Source organism: Athene noctua, chromosome 10 (genome assembly GCF_965140245.1).
Source record: "Athene noctua chromosome 10, bAthNoc1.hap1.1, whole genome shotgun sequence".
In the NCBI taxonomy this organism is placed as follows: domain Eukaryota; kingdom Metazoa; phylum Chordata; class Aves; order Strigiformes; family Strigidae; genus Athene; species Athene noctua.
Genome location: NC_134046.1, coordinates 12,313,272 through 12,331,390, shown reverse-complemented (window position 1 = coordinate 12,331,390; position 18,119 = coordinate 12,313,272). Strand labels below are relative to the sequence as shown.

The following is an 18,119-nucleotide window of genomic DNA, read 5'->3' as shown; positions in this document are numbered from 1 at the left end:
TGCGCAAGCAGCACGGAGGCACCTGACTGCATGCCTTGAAGGAAGGCGTCTTGAAATGCGTTTCTCTCAATTGCATTTCTTCCCACATAATTATCGTAATCCCTGTTTGAAGCTGCTGATGAAGAGCAGCTCCTCAAACGAAACGCCAGTTTTATCAACATGGATTAAACAGGTTTCCTCACTCCCATATTCCAAATGAAATAAACCAAACCCAACCAAAACAAAGACAATTAATAAAAAACAACTTCGCAGGGACTCAGATCTGTTTGTCTGTGTTCCCAGCCGTGTGCTGTAAAAATGGATAGCCACCACCACCTTCTTTTCCTCAAAGTTTTAGCAGGAGAAATCCTATCTAGCTTAATTCTAGCACGTTACAAAATACGTCAAAGGTGAAAAAAAACCCTCAGACAAACAAGATGCATAGGACTGTGGAACCAGCAAGGTTTTTGCTACCAGGCTGCAGAGGAGCACCGTTAACTGATTGCCTCTAGTGCCTGCGTCAGACTATTAAGTCTTTTAAGGCAAACAGACTGAGAAATTGCCAGATTCAATTGAAGGCTAAGCTAAAAAAGGAAAACGCTGTCTATGAATGCAGACTAAAGGTGACAGTGATTCAGCACATTTCAACTGATTGCTCATTTAGCATCCTGACTTTTGATTAACTTGTCAGAGTATAGAAAGTTGATGCTACAGAAATTTGAGCTTGTGCCTTCCCTCCAGGAAAAAAGCAAAAATAACAGGTAATACTGAAAGCGATGACACTAAATGCTCCCCAGCTGCAGTATGGCATTTATTCTGGTTATAGCTAGGTTTATACCAGCCTTAGCTTCTTGATTCAAAGTCAATAAACACAAAGGAAAGAGGCACAAGAGGCAGGAGGACAACATCAGATGGCTAAACAAGGGGAAATAAAAAATTGTAGAAAACAAGACCCCACTGCACTGTGAGAAACTGCCCCAGGGAATGTCTGTTGCTGTCTCAGTGGGTACAGATCGAGCTCTGCAGTTTCTGTCATCCAGAACATCTCACAGGCTACAGCGTGGGAACACAACTCTTCAGTACTGAACATGCCATCCTATTGCTTTCAGTGGGAAGGAACCTGAGGTGTGCATCACCCGCAAGACCCTGCGTTCAGAATAAAGACGACAGAGCTGCAGATTAAGCTAGAACATATGAAAAATATGCACCTTGATGGATCTTGAGGAGAAAATGAGTAAAAGAGCATTCATGTCACCTAACTTTAAGGATCCCATATACTCAGTTGAGAGAGAAATACTTCCCAATGGGATGAAGTGCACTTAAAGTCAGACAGTGTTTAAGCTCCTGCCTTTGTGAATGACCTTTTGGAGATATTTAGCTGACTTCATGCTACTATTTGCTTTTAGGGATCCCAGTCCTCCTCATTTCTGGGACACGTGACCAGATAGAGCTGCACTGACAGAGGCAGCATCTGCAACCAGTCCTCTACGGCATGTCAGGGCTGGTGACTTTGCTTCCCTGTACACAGCCTAAAGCTGAGTATCCTAAAACATAATCACTAAAAATAAAATTGGCCACCTTCAGAATACTGGCTTGGTTTGTTGAAGCAGGGATGAACACAGAATCCTTGGAAGGAGCACAGTTCTATCATTTAAGTGGGTAATTCCCCCAAAAACCTAGATGTTTTCTTTGGATAGTCTTTGTTTTAGCAGAAAGCTGATCCCTATTTGGAAAATCTTTGCAAAGAAATAAGATAAATAAAAAGAAAGTCTTAGTAAAGAGGTATTTCCACATGATCAGATTTTTCTTTACAAGCAATCAGGTAAGGCAAAGCATTTTTTGCTGAATACAGGCTTGCTCTTTGTCTTATAAAGTTCTTGCACACACTTCCTGCCTCAAACATGGTGACCTAAACCAGCTCATTCTCTGCATGCACCAGTACTGCTCCACTAGTCAAATTATTGAATCACCCTCCTGCAGCATGCAGAGCTGTTACTACCTAGGCTTTGTCTCCAGGGATTATGAATAAAAGAAACAGTTAAATCCAATGTTAAAAGGTGTACCAATCCCTGCTTTTTTTGCACAAAAGCTGTATTTAACCTACAACTTAGACCTTTAATCTGAGCATGACTGGCTAGCATATTACTACAATATTTTTATTTCACAGAAATAATGGTAAGAAAGAAAGAAAGAACTGAAGTACTATTTTTCCCAGCAAGATGGGATATTAAAGCGTAATGCTAAAGCTGCATGCTTGGCTGTGGCAGTGTGGAAGGCTGTGGGGTATGACCTGCCCAGGCGCCTACAGCAAAGCGTTCCCCGGGTGCTTCACTCAGCTTGTCACGGGCTTCAGTTCTCGTGACTGCTTCTGTAGCACACAGGGACACCTTCGCTCAGAAGCGAGAAGCACAGAAAAGACCTCGTGAGGAAACTGATGGGGCTGTAGCCAAGCCAAACCAGACCAAACAACAGGCTGGCTACAGCAATTCAGAACTGTGACAGCTTTGCTTTCAAGGCTGAGCTCTCGCACAGAATCAAGGGTCAGACCTAATACAAGTTTAATAAGAGCACCTAAGGATCTGCGTGCTGAGAAACAGAGCTATCAAGAGTATTCCACAGCAAAATTTGATGCATTCAGCCTAAAGTGGATAACAAAACATCCTCAAGCATCCACCCCGGTCCTTGCATTAATTTGAAGAAGATACTGCAACTCCTCCTCCAGACCCAAAGAGTAAGCTGGAGGGGGAGAGCATACTGACCGTGTGCAATGTTGAACAAACTGAAGTTTTATCTGCAAAGCGAACAGCCAAGTGATGCAAAAGGCATAGCATTGCAACTCTCTAAGCCATTTCACAAAGACTTCCTCCTCATCTAAAACACCTATCAACTCTTACAGGCGTGACTCGCATTTTCCTGTTTTTGCACAACTCACAATTGCTAACTGTTTGTAAAACACTTGGGTTTGCCAAACCTACAACTGCACTGGGCAGGTGATTCCTATTCACTTCTAATTCAAGTTTAACGTTCACAATTTTGGAAGACACACAGCTTCCAGAATAGGTCTTACTTTTTCCTTTAAGCAGTGAGTCCATTAGCAATATTGATAAGGAGTTCAGTTACAACATACTAGCTGCAGACACAAAGATCTTGAAGCTTCAGACACTTCTGCCTCTCCTCCAGGGCTGGAGGAGAAAGGCAAGCATCAAGATGATTGTAGTTTTGTTCCTCCCAACTTTTTTTTTAAATTTAAAAAAAACCCTTTTTCTTCTATTGCTGAATGCAACTACCTGCTGTTTGGGAAATCTAATTGTTCAGGATGGTGAACAGCTCAGGCCAAGTTTCTGCGCTGGCGTGAAATCAATTTTGCTCCTATAGCTTTCAGTGCCTAGCCAAAGACAGCAGCAGCGAAGGATCATGTGCATGCGGTTTGGATTACTGCCACATAAAACTGCCGTCCTACTTGTCTCCGACATCGCTAACGGCATGAAAATTGTTTAACAAAACAAAGATCAAATAGTTTTTTAAAAAAATTAGGAGAAACTCTCATGTATGTAACCTCAGCACCTATAAAATGCTAAAGGAATTACATGTTCACAGCACAGGAACATTACCATACAGATTTGATTTCCTATGTTGCCAGCAGCAGGGCATTTGAGTTCAGCGGAAGTGATTTGGCAGGTCTGAAAAGCACTCACACAGGGTCCTACACTTCTGGCGTGCTGTACAACAATATGCAATCAAGGCAATTATTCCTCCTTTATGAGGGCATTTAGTACATTGTACTGCATCTCACCAGCTCCTCGCTTGCATTCAAATCTAATCCAGCAGCAGTGGTTACGCTGAACAAAAATCCCGTTAATTGCAGTCCGTCTGTAAGCAAAAATCTTATCTCCTGTGGAGGCATGCGCTAGATAAGATTACTAACGCACAAGTTCCGGGCTCACTATTTAAAATTACACAGACACATCAGAGCATCACAGGACAGCCGAGTTGGCAGGGACCTTTGGAGACTGTCTACTCCAGCACCCCTTGCCCTGTCACGAGGCACCACGGAGCACAGCCTGGCTCTGTCCTCTTCACAGCCCGCCGTTGGGTTGTTATACAGACAGTGAGACAGCCCGAGCCTTCTCTTCCCCAGGCCAACCCCTTCCAGCTCTCTCTGCCTCTCCAGTCCTCCATCACCTTGGACACTCTTGGCTCTACTCAGGAGCCCAGGACTGGCCCCAGCACTCCACAGGGAGCTTGGGGCATCCCACCAGGCACCAAGGACTTGCGCACATTCAGCTTGCTGGATGTTTCCTAACCGAATTCTTCTCCAGCGAGGGTACATCTTCCTTGCTTCAGACCTCCCCTCTGGTCCCAGGGACCTAAGGTTTGTGAAGTCTGGTCCTAGCAGTAAAGAGCAAGGTGAAGGTGGCATTAAGCCCCTGGGACTTCTCCACATCCTTTATCACCAGGGCCTCTGCCCCACTCAGCAGCAGTCCCTTGGTCTCCCAGATACAACCCAGGAGCTCCTCTTGTTGCCCTCCATGTCCCTCACTAGATTCAACTCCAGCTGACGCTTTCCTGATACCATCCTGTGTTCCAACTCTGTGCATACAAACAGGTCCATGAAAACCCAGGAGAACCTGTTCACTGGAAAGTAAGCACATGCTTGAGGGCTGCTGGAACCAAGGTCCAAATGCTCTCATTTTTTCTATGTGACTTTTATTTTTCTTTCCTTCCCCTCTCAAAAGTAGATCAGTAACTTCACTCCAGAACACTTGCTTTCAGTATACACTTTTAAAAAGCCACATCGAGAGTTGATCCCACCACCTTTTAGATACAGTGAAAAGGCCACTGAACACTGGGTAATAGGACTTCCCTATATTTGCCCAGCAAAGTATGAATACTTTTACTGGATTTTCTTCAAGGTCAAAGAAAACGGTCAGTTATATATCAACTTAAAAAGGCATGGGATTAGTGGGACTGATGCAACATAAGCATGCCTGCTGTACCTGCAAATCCCGATTGTGGTTTTCACAGAGCAGTTGCAGGAACCGCAGAATGGGTTGCATTATTGAGATCACAGCACTCATCTCCAGGTCATCTTTGCTCTTGTCTGCCGCAGACTGTGCTCCTTCTCCTGCTGAATAATGGTCATCGGGATCAGCCTCCCTCCGATAAGTGTTGTAAGCCTTTCTTGTAGCTGCAGAGGCCTCCAGTAACTGATCCCGGACTTCCTCGGTAATTTGGGTCATAGGCTCTCTCACTAAAACACACAAGAACAGATCTTCCTCAGGTAACCTGAATAAAGGGGACCAGAAAATCCATTCACACACATATCCCATTACAGTTTCACACACAGGCCAGTTCTTTCTGGTAAGTATGTTTAGTGTGATGTGAGGGTCTCGAGTTTAGAAGGATATCATGTCACTCTCTTCGTACCTTTTATGCAAACCACGTTAAAGTTATAAATTCTGGTATTAATTGGTTAGGGCACACACATCTAGCACTATCAGGAGTTATGATAAAAGGACCTGCTATAGAAGAAAATTAGGATTTCTCCACTTATTGTTAGAGAAGGCACTGACCACAACCCACAGTCCAGGGTCGCTACTACAGATCAGATTGGGGCAGCTTGTCATGATAGACAAGGTGGCAGAGTCTCATCTCAGAAATACTTTTCATCATTTCAATAGCACAATCTCACAAATGGATGAAGAGGGGATGAAGCTCTTGAAATCCCAAGCCAGGGCACCACTGATCTCTGAACTTTGCTCTGTGGGATCAGAGATCAGAGCATTATTGCATCAATTGAAATGAGTTCAAAACACAGCATTTTACTCCCTTGTCACTTCAGAAACAGAACAACTGGGGATTACCTCTCTTCCTGCTTGGTACATCTCTGTCTGAGTCTTCGTCTTTCTTTTTATTTCCTAAGTCACTAGTATTGACTGTGACAGTAGCCTTGATTTCTTGCTGTGCCACTTTCATGCGATCATAAAAAACCTTAAAGAACTTTTCAGATTTCTTATCTTCTGTCAGTCGGCAGAAGAACGAATGCTACAAAAGAAAATGGGACAGGATCTGTATCTTCATACACAGGTTTGAATACAGATTATTTCACCCTTCTGCACTGCATGATATCCTGAAGGACTGGGAGGTTAATTAGTTTTCAGTAAACTGAAACCTAGAGCAATGGAAACTCGTACTCGTACACCCAAGTTTCTCAGCTACGTTAACTCCCTTATTAACAACTTCCAAATATATTTTTAAAGAAAAGTGTATGCAATAAATCACACTACCCATAATACATTTAGGCAGCACACTTCTCTCTCAACAACAGGAATTAAAGTAAATACAATGAATTAAAGTAAGGTAAGGACAATGGAATTACCTGTAATTTGATTCTCAGCTCAGAAACAAAAGCGTATGAGCAAAATACAGAGGAAAAAGAACTGTCCTGCCTTCCTGACCTCAAATCAAAGGGACTGTGACTCACAACATGCAATAGTCAATGTTAAATCACAGTCCAAAAATGTACAAACAAGACAACATAATGAGGGACATTTTGTGCTAAGTTTCCATTGTCCTGTCCACAGCAGATGTCTTCAAACTCCTTTTAATTCCTACTCTAATATATCTTTAAGTGACAAAAAGACTCAAAGCATTGACTACTTTTATGAAGGTTTCTTAATGTTCTTCTGCCCATATGTGCACAGAGACAGAAAGTTCTTCCTAAAATTGAGGAGAATACAAATCATGTACAGGTCAAAAAGGAGCCAACACAGTGAGTGATCAGACAATTCCTGATGAAACCAATATGCTGTTACATAAATCAAGACCAGAGCTTAAACACGACTGAAGGATGAACTTGTAAGTGGGTCACCTTATGCAGAGTATTATGAAATTAGTTAGCATTCTGCAGCGACTCACGATCCAACAGCTTTACATGATGAATAGGAATGAAGCCTGATTTATTGAAAAAACAAATTAAAATGGGAATAGCAATATATCCTGCCCGCTTTTCTACAAAGCGGAGCACACAAGGCCGTCTCTGCTACGCCTGCCTTTGATCACTCCCAAGCAGCTGCAGTCAGAACAGCGCTGAATGACTTTGAAACACAAATAAAGTTGTGTCTTTGATTACAGACAGAGGAGGAGCACTACTATTTAAAGAAGTTGGTCAATATTCACATGAGATACCCCTCCCACCATTGCTATATCTTCTACCTGCCCTGAGCATCTCAGGTAAAGTCTTAAGAGTCTGTCCTTACTTCTAGTGATTAACAGAGAGAAGGGAAAGGAGAACCCCCCAGCATGGGTGTCCCACATCTGCAAAGCCAGCTGTGCTGGTACCTTCTCCTGACATCCAAACAGCCTAGTAGCACAGACATGCCAGGGCACTGCAGGAGATCCCTCTACCCAAAGTTTTTGCAACAGAAACCACGCTAGGCCCTGTGACATAACACAAGATGATTTGGGTACCCAATTTGTTTATGAGTATTTGTAGAATTATTCTCTGATCCAATACTTTATATCAAGATTTTTTTTTTTTGCCTCATAAAACATACCCAAATAAAAACATCCTTTTTCTGAATGACAGTTTACTTATCCAGACATTTTTTAAATTCTAAACTGGTTCTTTGACCTGACCAGACGTAGTGGACAGAATACCATCAAATTACAGTCATAATTAACGTGGTTTCCCAGAGCTGCTGACCAGTAACCAAACCCAGGGTCGGGTTATTTAGACAGCCAACCCTTTGAAGCAGTCTCTTACTTGGTGGCTACAAGTACAGACAGAGGAAAAGTTTTTATCCGCTTTGCATTTTGAAAATTTTACTCTAAGAGTATACCACAGCAAGCATACCGATGATAACATTTTACAGATACAAGCGCATAAACCATTGGTTCTAGAAAGGGTAACCTTTTTCTCAAAAAGAGCATGATTTGCTTGTCAGGCAGGCGATGGTTGTCACCTGGCTGCACATCTCATGAGCCTGGTACAGGAGAAGTTTCCCTGTGATGAAGCAGTGGTGAAGGAAAAGGTTTTTTTAAATGAACTATGCTGAATACCTCACATGAGAGTAATTGTTACTCGCTGACAGGCTTGAATTTTGTCATCTTTTCAAGCTTCTTAACTGACTTTCCACTGCACTTCAGAGAAAAAAAAACAAATGAAACGAACGTTTCCAGTAAAGCTTTCTTGTGCGTGCTGTGCATATATTCAATGGTTGTCACTAAATGATTGTTTCAGTTTAGGTCAGGATGCCTAACACCTTCACACATATGAATCAACCACATGCCAGCTATCAAAGCTACTGTATTTTAAGAGGTGTGATCTTGCAAGTTGCGCTTGAGCAGGTAATTGGTGGTGATAATTACGACAGAAATCCTAAAATTTATTTACAGATATAGCCTCAAAGCAAAAAATGGGAAAAATCTCCCTTTTTAAAAAGGGAAATAGAGTGACCATTTTAGACTACCATATGCTATGGTCCTGGCTTGCACAGACATCATGCAACCACAAACAAGACTGCTGAAAGAGCAAGTGTGCTAGGAGAGTGGCTTGGAATGAAGAGAACAGCAAACCTCTACGCTTGTGCGTGTTTTCGAAGAACAGCGCTGTAACGTACTGCTGACACGGGAGCATTTGACATCAGCTGTCCCTTCGAGGGTCCCCCAAGAAAACTGGTGCCAGGCTGGCTCCTCATCTCCCAGACAGACCCCCCGATTTAGCCACCACCCAGCTGGGATGTGTGATCTGGAAGCCTACTGTAGGGCAGGGAAGCGTGACCCATAACATTACGGTATGTGGACCATGTCTGGCTACCCTGGTACAAGGTACCAGAGAAAAAGCTATCTGGAAGGCAAGTGAAGATAGGAGCTTCATCTCATACTCAAGACACTAGCAGTGGACCAGTAGTCTGCCCTTACAGAGTGCTAAAATCATGTAGTATGAAACAGTATTTTATTTCAACTGTGTTTTGTTAATGACTGTTAAAAGTCATTACCATTAAAACAAGAGATCACAGGATGCACAGCAGAACATGAGGTTTGCTTTATAAATGCCAGATTCAAACAGCTTTACAGGTACACACACATCAATCAAAAGCAGTACATCTCCAGAGCACATCAACCAGTTGATTAAATGAACCAAGACTTATGATGTCAGAATACCACAGATAACGTGGTCACAATTAATTATACAGTCACAGAATGAAACAAACCCAAACACATCCGCTGATGCCATGCACAAGCTTCCAACGTGATAGCAATGCCCACCATGCGCAAGGACATCACACAAAGAATTCTCAATCATTTTTAAAGATGGAGCAACCACCACCTCCACAAACTCATTCAAAATTAACTTGGGGCAATGGAAAGAGCTTTAAGAAACAAAAAGGGGAAAAATCTTCTTGTGTAAAGGTTCGCCAAGTTCAAAGACTTGCAGGTGACTGGAGAATAGATTTATATTTGTGGTGCGCGGTTTCCATGCAGGTTATGAAGCCCTGGGCAAGCAGCAGGATGCTGCTTCTTTTACAGGCATATGATACATCAAGCGTTATGATGAGCCGTATTTGTTTTGAGGGGATGGAAGGAGAACCACCCAGCACAGGCATCACACATCTGCAAAGCCAGCCACACTGATTCCTTCTCCTAACATTCAAAGTAGTCTATTAAAATACCACAGAGTAAAACAACTAAACACCACCAGGTACCAGGAAACCAGTGGAATAACTTCTTCATTCTCTTCTCCACCACCCAGCTGTGCTCCTAAACAAATCCAACCAGAAAATTCAAGCACAACAGAACATCCCCCTTACACCTCTGCCCCTCCAGCACACTGCCTCTGAACCAAAGGAAGACAGTAGTAAATACCATCACCATTCCATCTATGACTATTTCCCTGGTCCACACAAAATATGTTGCAGAAAAGCTGCATACCAAGCGACTGATTTCACTAGGAAATAAATCAAAGGCCAAGTTTAAACTGCAGCGCACTGGTTAGCTACAGCCTGGCCCACCCTTAAGCACCATCAGCCCTTTGCTCTCGCTCATTAACTGAGCCCAAAGTTGTGTTTAAATAACACAACTTTGAGAAAAGCATCCTATCTTTCTTTAGAAGGTGCCAGAGACAATGAATACATCTGTCTGTAGTCTGTTCCAGTGGTTAATAACTGTTAGAAACATGTGATTAAGCTCCTTTTTATGTTACTAACTTCTAGTCACTGATACTAATTTTTTTAATGTCTCTTCTATAGTTATTCCCAGGAATTTGGTATCCTCTTCCCTTCAAATTATTTACATACACTCTTGAATGTCTACCTACTTTTTTTTGCTAAACTGAAAATACTTTTTTTACTTGCTAGCATTTTATTCAGAATTAATATCATTTTCTGTGGTGGTTATTTCTTGGCATGTTCTTAAATATTGCAGATCATTAACAATCTGGATTGTAGAATCACATTTGAAAAGAAAAAAATAAATCAGCAAAGAACAGTCATATTTCCTAACATTACCACTTCACCTCCTCTCCCTTCCTGCCTTGCTTTCCAGACTCTTGACATAGAATATACATAATTTCCAATGACAAGTGGAAGACAAGCTCAGCTAACTACCCAGCAGCTCAGGGGAGTGGGATTACGGAGGCAGGATAACCATGCAGCATGGACCTTAACATATCTCACGTATCAGCAATGAGTAGCAAAACTGGGTTTTTTAACAAGCAGAGCTGACATCTGCCCTTTGGAGAGCAAACCCATAAAAGGCAGCAGACATACCTTTCTGTAAGGTGTACAGAGTAGAGACCCAGCTAACTAATCCACTGTAAATTTAACTAATCCCCAACAAATTTAATGATGAATGAGTCTGTGCCCAGCATAGGATTGTTAAATGGGAAAAAAACCCCCACCGAGTTGACTGAAGGCAGTTTGTTTCTTGCTCTCGCCTTTGAAAGGCTTATCCAGTTTTGCCTGTGTGTGCTGTCACCTCTACCAGGAACACCTTCCTCTACGCTGTTACCTGTTAGCTGGATCTGCCCTGAAGCCACAAGTGTTTCGCCAGCCAAGAAATGGAACAACCGTTTGATTGTTTTGCATTGAATAGCTTGGCTTTCTGCCCCAGACTCAGTAATTACAGGCTGGACTGTATGTGCTGTCTGAATGATCACGTCGTGAGAAATAGAACTAAAACCTATTAGCAGGCGCTGGGTTTAAGATGCATCTGCTCAGCTACGTGCTTCCTCCCAAAAGAAGGGTGGCCTGATTTTAGAGGAGCATTTGGCTGCAGAACCAGGGCCTGCCGTCATCCCGCAGAGGACAGAGCCTTTTCGGGGCCACACCCTCTGTACTTCACAGCCCTGTTTCAACAGAGCACAGCTGTTAAGCCCTGCCAAACCATCCGAACGTATCCCAAAGAATTCCCCAGGAAAACAAATATCTGATTACCAATAAGTAAGGGAAGCAAAGCCCCAGCAAATATTTCACAAATTAAAGCAAACCGTTGTCATCTCCCTCCCCATTTCTCTAATGACAGTGAAGAGAAAATACCCCATGAACTTGACTAGTCCAGGATATTTCAAGAGGAAAGTCCCTCCAGATACAGGAGAAAGATCAGCTATCTGGCTTCAACTCAGGACATTTTATTCCAACACTAAAGAGAAATTATTACGGGGATGTTAACTTGCTTGGGTTATCCGGACAGGCTGCCAGCATGAACTAATGCAAAACTTCTGCGCTACTTCATGTTTGCAGAAAGAGCTTGCCACCCCCGTACCGTTGCTTCTAGCTGGACTACTTCAAAGCAGCCACATTTTAAGGGGAACTGCACTGCTAACACAAGCACTGAAATAAGTACAAATGCCAACCCTTTACATTCTGCCTAAACATATTGCAAGGGCTTCCACTGCAGAAAATTCCAACCTAACTTTGCTTTCTCTCCCCCCTCAGTTATTTATTTTAAATATCACTGATCCCTCTCTTTTCCTGAAATCTTTCATACGTCCTGGCTTGCTAAAGATCCATCACTCTGGGGCGTGAGTGATAGATATCATTAGTCTTGCATAGCTTAAGGAAATGGCAGCTGAAATATTTCATGCTGAACATGCTTCACAGTTTGAAATAAACCCATAAGGAAAATCTGCCAGAACACCTCAATTGCCCGTTTTTTTTTTTGCAAACTGTAAAATAAACTTTGTCCTGAAAGCAGAAGGGGGACTTCCCAGCTCTATTTTCCACAAATAAGACAAATTCTCTGTCGGGGCATTCACGCGCCATCCTGGAAGGCTCTTACTCCTAGCTGGAGATTCTGCCCCACCTTAGGGAGGTTTTTGGAGGGGTACAAGCGTACACAGACCCATGTAAACGCTCATCTTTCCTGAACAGCTTGAAATGCAGGCAACAGCAGAATTACACCACTTGTTTCAGGAAGAGCCCTTCTATCATACATGTTCTCCTACTGCAATGCCTAAAATCTTGATGCAATTTCAAGTTATTTCAGAAAGAGGAGAGTAAGAACAAACCTCACAGAGATACAGTCCCCTCGTGCCCTTCCAGAGCCAGTACAGAACCCCCGGGGCAGTGATGTTGGATGATGACCAGGAGGTGAATGCACACTGGGGGAACGACAGGTAGAAACGTGACTGTTGGGTTTGGGGTTTAAATCCCCCCCCAGACAGAGCAGATGGCCTCCAAAGCGTGGGAGACTCAGGGGCCTGACCTGCTTTCGGCACAGAGCCTTATTTGAGTTCCTCCTGCACACATGTGGGAGCACGCACCCGCCAGGTCACTCAGTTAATCTGTGCAAGGCTCCTGCATGGCAGGAGCATGAATCCCACTTCCTTACCGAACCAGCGAGCTCTGTGTAGGTGTGAGAAACAAGGAAGTCTGCAGACTCCCCAAAAGAAAAAAAAAAAAGCGTAAGATCTTCTTGAGAGACAGAGGAATTAAAGAAAACCATAGCAACAAGTCAGTCCACCTACCCAAACCACCCACCCACCACCAGTTTCATTTGCTGACGCACTTCAAAAACAAGCTGGCTCCTACCCGCTCTGGAAGGTGAGCAAGCCCTGAGAGCTCATTAAATTCCCTTCTCAGCTACTCTTGTATGCCTGCAGCTAGTGAGCAAGTGGGATATAAATAGAAGTTATATAACATCGCTTTGTTGATTCCTGTGCTTACCAAAAAAAAAAAAAAAAAAAGAAAAAAGCAGCATGACCTTGTTTTTCTGAATAGCTTGCCTCTGCCTGCTTGTGGAGGACTTTAATCCTGCTAGGGATCATCTTAAAAGTTTATGTTGGACCTGGATCCCACCGAGACGAATAGGGAGAATTAGCAATTTACATCCCTGTTCCTTACAGGCCCAGGATCTCACCTGAATGCTGAGGATTGCCGCACAAGAGGCCCATGGTACCCAACCACCATGAACAACACAAGGCTACCAAGACAGGAGAACAAGCAATGCAGCTGAACACTGATGTAGCATCTCTCCATTTTCTTCACCTACATTGCTCGGTTGCACAGATGGGCACACCAAAATCTAAGCATAAAACCTCCCTTTGGGCAAAAAGGCTGAAAGATGCTATGATACAGGAATACTGATGGCCCAAATATACTTCAAAATGTAATAGCAGCTGCAGCTCATAGAAAGACTATGTGGTATTGTTACAATCTCATCCACCCTGTTCTCAATCTCACCTATGCATCTTACTACCCCCAATAAAAATTAAATCATCTCTGCAGGAATGATTCCTCGCAGCCTTTGGCTCTGTCTCTCCATGCATTATTAGTAGGACTTACTTTTTATCGTGGTGGTATCCAACAGCCAGGCAAGATTGAGACCTCACTGTGCTAAATACATTAAAATACATGTGCAAGAGTCAGCGTGCTCCTACCGGCTTTGCCATCTCAAGTCTCCTCACGTGCTGCAGATCGCCAGAGCATCAGGACGCAGATTTCCTCAGCACTGACTTAATTACTAGTGCAGGTTCAACGCTGTGTTTTGAAGGTAACTGTGCCGTGAAGGAGGGTCTGATGTGCAGCATGCTTCATTTCAGAGAGGGCTCTCTTTCACAAAAGGACAAGATCACTGCCCACAGATGAATGTGACAGTTGATGTAGGTCCTTATCAACAGTTTTTTTAATGTCATGTTCTGAAGTAATGTACCCAGAATGTAAAAAAATAATTATGGTGTGTTTTAACTTGAGAAAAACTCATTAAAATGGTGAAAGACATAGATGGTTATTTAATACATATTGATAGCTTGCTGGTTTTGCTTTAGTTTCCTGAACAGGTATTATTAAAACAATGTAAAAAAGATGTAACATCCTATAGCAAAGAATTCTGCCAGTTATATATAGTAGAAATTTCAACAAAACTTTTCTGATCAACAACCAAAAAGCTCTCAAGTGCTATTTACAAAAGTTTAGCAATCCAAAGTTATCATCATGTATGATTTTGTGTGCTTGCAGAGATCTGTGACTGTTGCAAATTTTGTAAGCTGTAAATCTGGTTTAGAAAGTCTAAAGCACAAACCCTAAAGCACCATTGTGTCAATAAATCTACATTTTTATACCACTAAAACTTCTGTAATATTTTGTAAAATTTTCTCCCAATTTTGAAGTACGATTGAAGTGGCAGAGAAGAAGAAACTAAGTGCTGTGGCAACCAAATCAGACAGGACACATCTAGGCCAACAGGGAACACAAGAAAAAATAAAGAGGGTTGACTGGCTGATTCCAGCTATTTCACTGTTGATCTTTTTAGTGTCACTTATCCTTCCATTTTTGTCACAGTATTTCCAGCACACACTACAGCAAGCCGAAGGACACAGATCTGTGTCCCCATAACTGCTCCCTCAGGCCTGGGGGCTGTGGCAGACGGCCACAGAAGCAAGCCCCATCTCCCCACTGGCCGTGTAGCACCTCGGTCACTTGATTCCAGAAACACAAACAAGAACTGGATAGCTCTGAATTAAATTCCTGTTGTGCATCAGTTCTGCAATTATTTAGTAACTATTGATCATTCCTGGACAGTCCGAGGCACTGAGTTCAGCAAAGGAGACCACAATCCACCACGATGGAGTTTTCTCACTGGTGTCAATACACAAGGAGAAACATCGACTAAGTCCAAGACTTAGGTATGGTGCTAGGCAGAGCTGGAGACAGGAGAGTTGTGTTAATCCAGTGTTTCATCCAAATGAATATTTCCTACTAAACCAGACTAGTGAAGAGCTGGCTGCTGTGATTTTCGGTATCTCACTTGTTCCGATACCCCCACAGTACTTCTGCATCAGGCAGCACGGTACCGTGCAGCCACAGCCCCCACCGAGCACTCAAAGAGGGCACACAAAATGCACAGCTTCTCTCTGCGGGTTGAACTGAAGAGCTCTGGAAGTTAAAGCAACTCAAAGCCATACAGCTTTTTGTACAGTCACATCTCAAAGAAGCCTCACGTATATATGGTGAGCTCCAAACCCTGGCTCAGCACAACACAGATTCACTCTTGACATGCTGCGATGTAGGCACAACTCTCTGGTCCTCCACCAAAGGCTCCTTGGTGCCATCTCAAGTTGTGGTGGCCCCTGGTCCTCATCCCATACTCTACGGGAAGGAGGGGTGTAGAGCAGATTCCATCATCATCCTCTGCACAGGAGCAGCAACTCTGATCAGATGCCTTAAAGCTAGGAGCAAATCCTACTTCTTTCCTGGAAAATAATCACCTTTTCTTTGGGTGCTGACTCCCATCACCTCATCCTCTGTGTTTGCGGCCCATCTGCAGAAGAACTCTGGATGAAGCGGGAAGGCACCACCCCACCTCAAAGTGGTCCCTCTGCATCACATCGCTTTGGGATAGTGCTTAAAAAAATGCCTGAAACTAAACGAATGTCAACCACCTCATTTTACTTTCCCTTGCTGGAAATACCAACATGTGCCTGTGGGTAATTTGTCACACAATCTAACTTTTGAGAAGATCCCTAATTAAACGAGCAGACCAAAGTCTCCATGGAGAGGCAGTTATGTAAGGGACTTTACTTGCCATTAACTTCCACCGACCAAGGAAACCCAAAACTCTACAGAGGTGAGGCAGAGTAACGGCGCATGTAATTTTTATTTAGCAGATGAGAGACAAGCGTTACAGGAGAAGTCCTCAGCAATTTCCTCCACTGTCATTCATTTGCCTGGGTTGCTTTAACAGAGGAAAACTTGCCGTGTTGCAGCGTGCACAGGGAACGGACCAAGCTTTCATCTCTCCTGACGGACATGTAGCACCAGCCACGTGAGCTCCAGCAAAGCATGCCCAAGCCAGCACCCGGGGGGATGAGCTCAGGGTGCAAGGCATGCTCGCCCCTCACCATTTCAGAGGAGAGCATGGGGCCGGTGGGGCATCCCCCCCACACCCCAGGGCTGCTGTGTGCAGAACCACTGACGCCGGCTCTCTCGAGGTGGATGCTGAGGGTTATATAAATTAATAAAGGGGTTTATGTAATTTTCAGTTCAGTGAGCTGCAGCATTTGTCAAGTTAATTTGTTGTCTGGTTTTGACCCTGCGGTTCCTCCTCTGCTTCTGTCTCCTTACAAATGAGGGCAGGCTTCCCACTGAAAACCGGAGCTCCTGCTGCGCAGGAGCAACAAGCTCACCGGACACGGCCACGACACTTTCATCACCATTACCAAAGAACCTGACAGCATTTCTAAGCAAACTCCAAAATCTAAAAATAAAAGAGAGCTTTAAGTGGGCAAAGACCTCTGTCCTTCTCCCAAAACAGTTTATCACACCCATGTTCACCCCTATAGCAAACCACAGACCAGCCCGGGATTCGATGCGCCATACGCGACCAGCTTCATCTCTTTCCTAAGATAAATCAGGAGTATTTCTTGTCCTGCTTCTCCCCCACATTGATTTTCTCAACAATGCAATAAAAATCACTCCTGCCAATTATACTAAGGAAGATTTCTAGGTTTACTTTTCTGCTAGAGTTGGCAACCACCTACTTTGCCTAGCCTTAATATTGGCCCTGCACATATCTAATGAAACAGTAACACCTATTCCAGTTATCCCTTCCTAACTAAATGGGGATCTGTTCTCCCACTGAAGCTCATGGGAGTTACCCGGGAACTCCCATTATTAACCATATTACAATCATCATGTGCAAGTTCCTGTGTGTCAGTACAAACCTTTTGCTTAACTTCAGGCCGAATTCATTTCCCGTGTGAAAACCTGGAGTTAAGAAAGTGCCATGCAGGGGTGACACCTTTCTGGCTTTGCTGCCAAAAAGCATTTTTACATAACCTGTCCTTATCCCACCAGTTTCCTATTCTCAAATTGCTTATATCTACAGGTCTTTAAGTTCAGTAAAAATTATTCAGATTGAGCACAGAATGAACTTGTTCAGAATAGTATAAATCAAGAGCTGTTAATAATAACCCCAAAAAATTGTGAAATGAAGATAAACTGTGCTAGACCTCAAAGACAGACTGGTTTGGCTAGGTCAACTTTCACAATGACAAATGCGTCTGATGCAAAATGAACACAGTTATTAGTCCAGAGACTGAAGATGACTCTTCCACTGGCAGTTACTGGAAACTGCCGTAGAACTTGAGAAAATCCACTCTGCAGGTTGCTGGGGCTGTGAAGCCCTACCTACCTCATCTGCAAAGCTTACCAAAAGAACACAGATTAGAGAAAGATCAGGATAAAAGACCACAGAAAGTATTGCGTTCATTTTCGTTAAGTGCATGTAGTTTCTATAAGCAGGCAAAGTTTGCAGAGTATTTTGTAAAAATTTAATCTTACTAAGTAGAAGACCATACAATTGCTGCAATCAATAAATCTTTACTGTGCTGTAGTGAGAGAGACTGCTTTATAAAACCCATCGGATTTGAAACTGTGCAGACTAGTGAGTACCCTGGGCAGCAATCCTGTGAAGGCAGTGCTCCCCAGCAGCTGAGCTGCACCCATGGCCTCCTGTGTTTTCTGGGTGAGCAGATAAACTATTCTTCCTATGTGAAGAGCAAAAAGCTTAGTTACATCAACTTACTGTCTCAGAACACCAGCGTAACTTGGACATAATTCAGCGATTACTTGGGAAATACAAACCTGAAATCGTAATTTTACTAAAGAGCAAGCCTCCACCTTCACTTTGATTCACCAGCA

At 43.3% G+C, this 18,119-nt stretch overlaps 1 protein-coding gene across 1 annotated transcript in view; it reads right to left on the bottom strand.

Annotated features, from left to right (window-relative positions):
• ITPR1 (inositol 1,4,5-trisphosphate receptor type 1) overlaps window positions 1–18,119 on the bottom strand; it is a 170,770-nt gene that overhangs the window by 41,576 nt on the left and 111,075 nt on the right. Inside the window, exons 44-45 of the mRNA XM_074914301.1 lie at window positions 5,844–6,024; window positions 4,977–5,230 (exon numbers count right to left, since the gene is read on the bottom strand). Coding sequence (XP_074770402.1) covers window positions 4,977–5,230; window positions 5,844–6,024 — 435 coding nt within the window. The remainder of the gene's footprint in view (window positions 1–4,976; window positions 5,231–5,843; window positions 6,025–18,119) is intronic.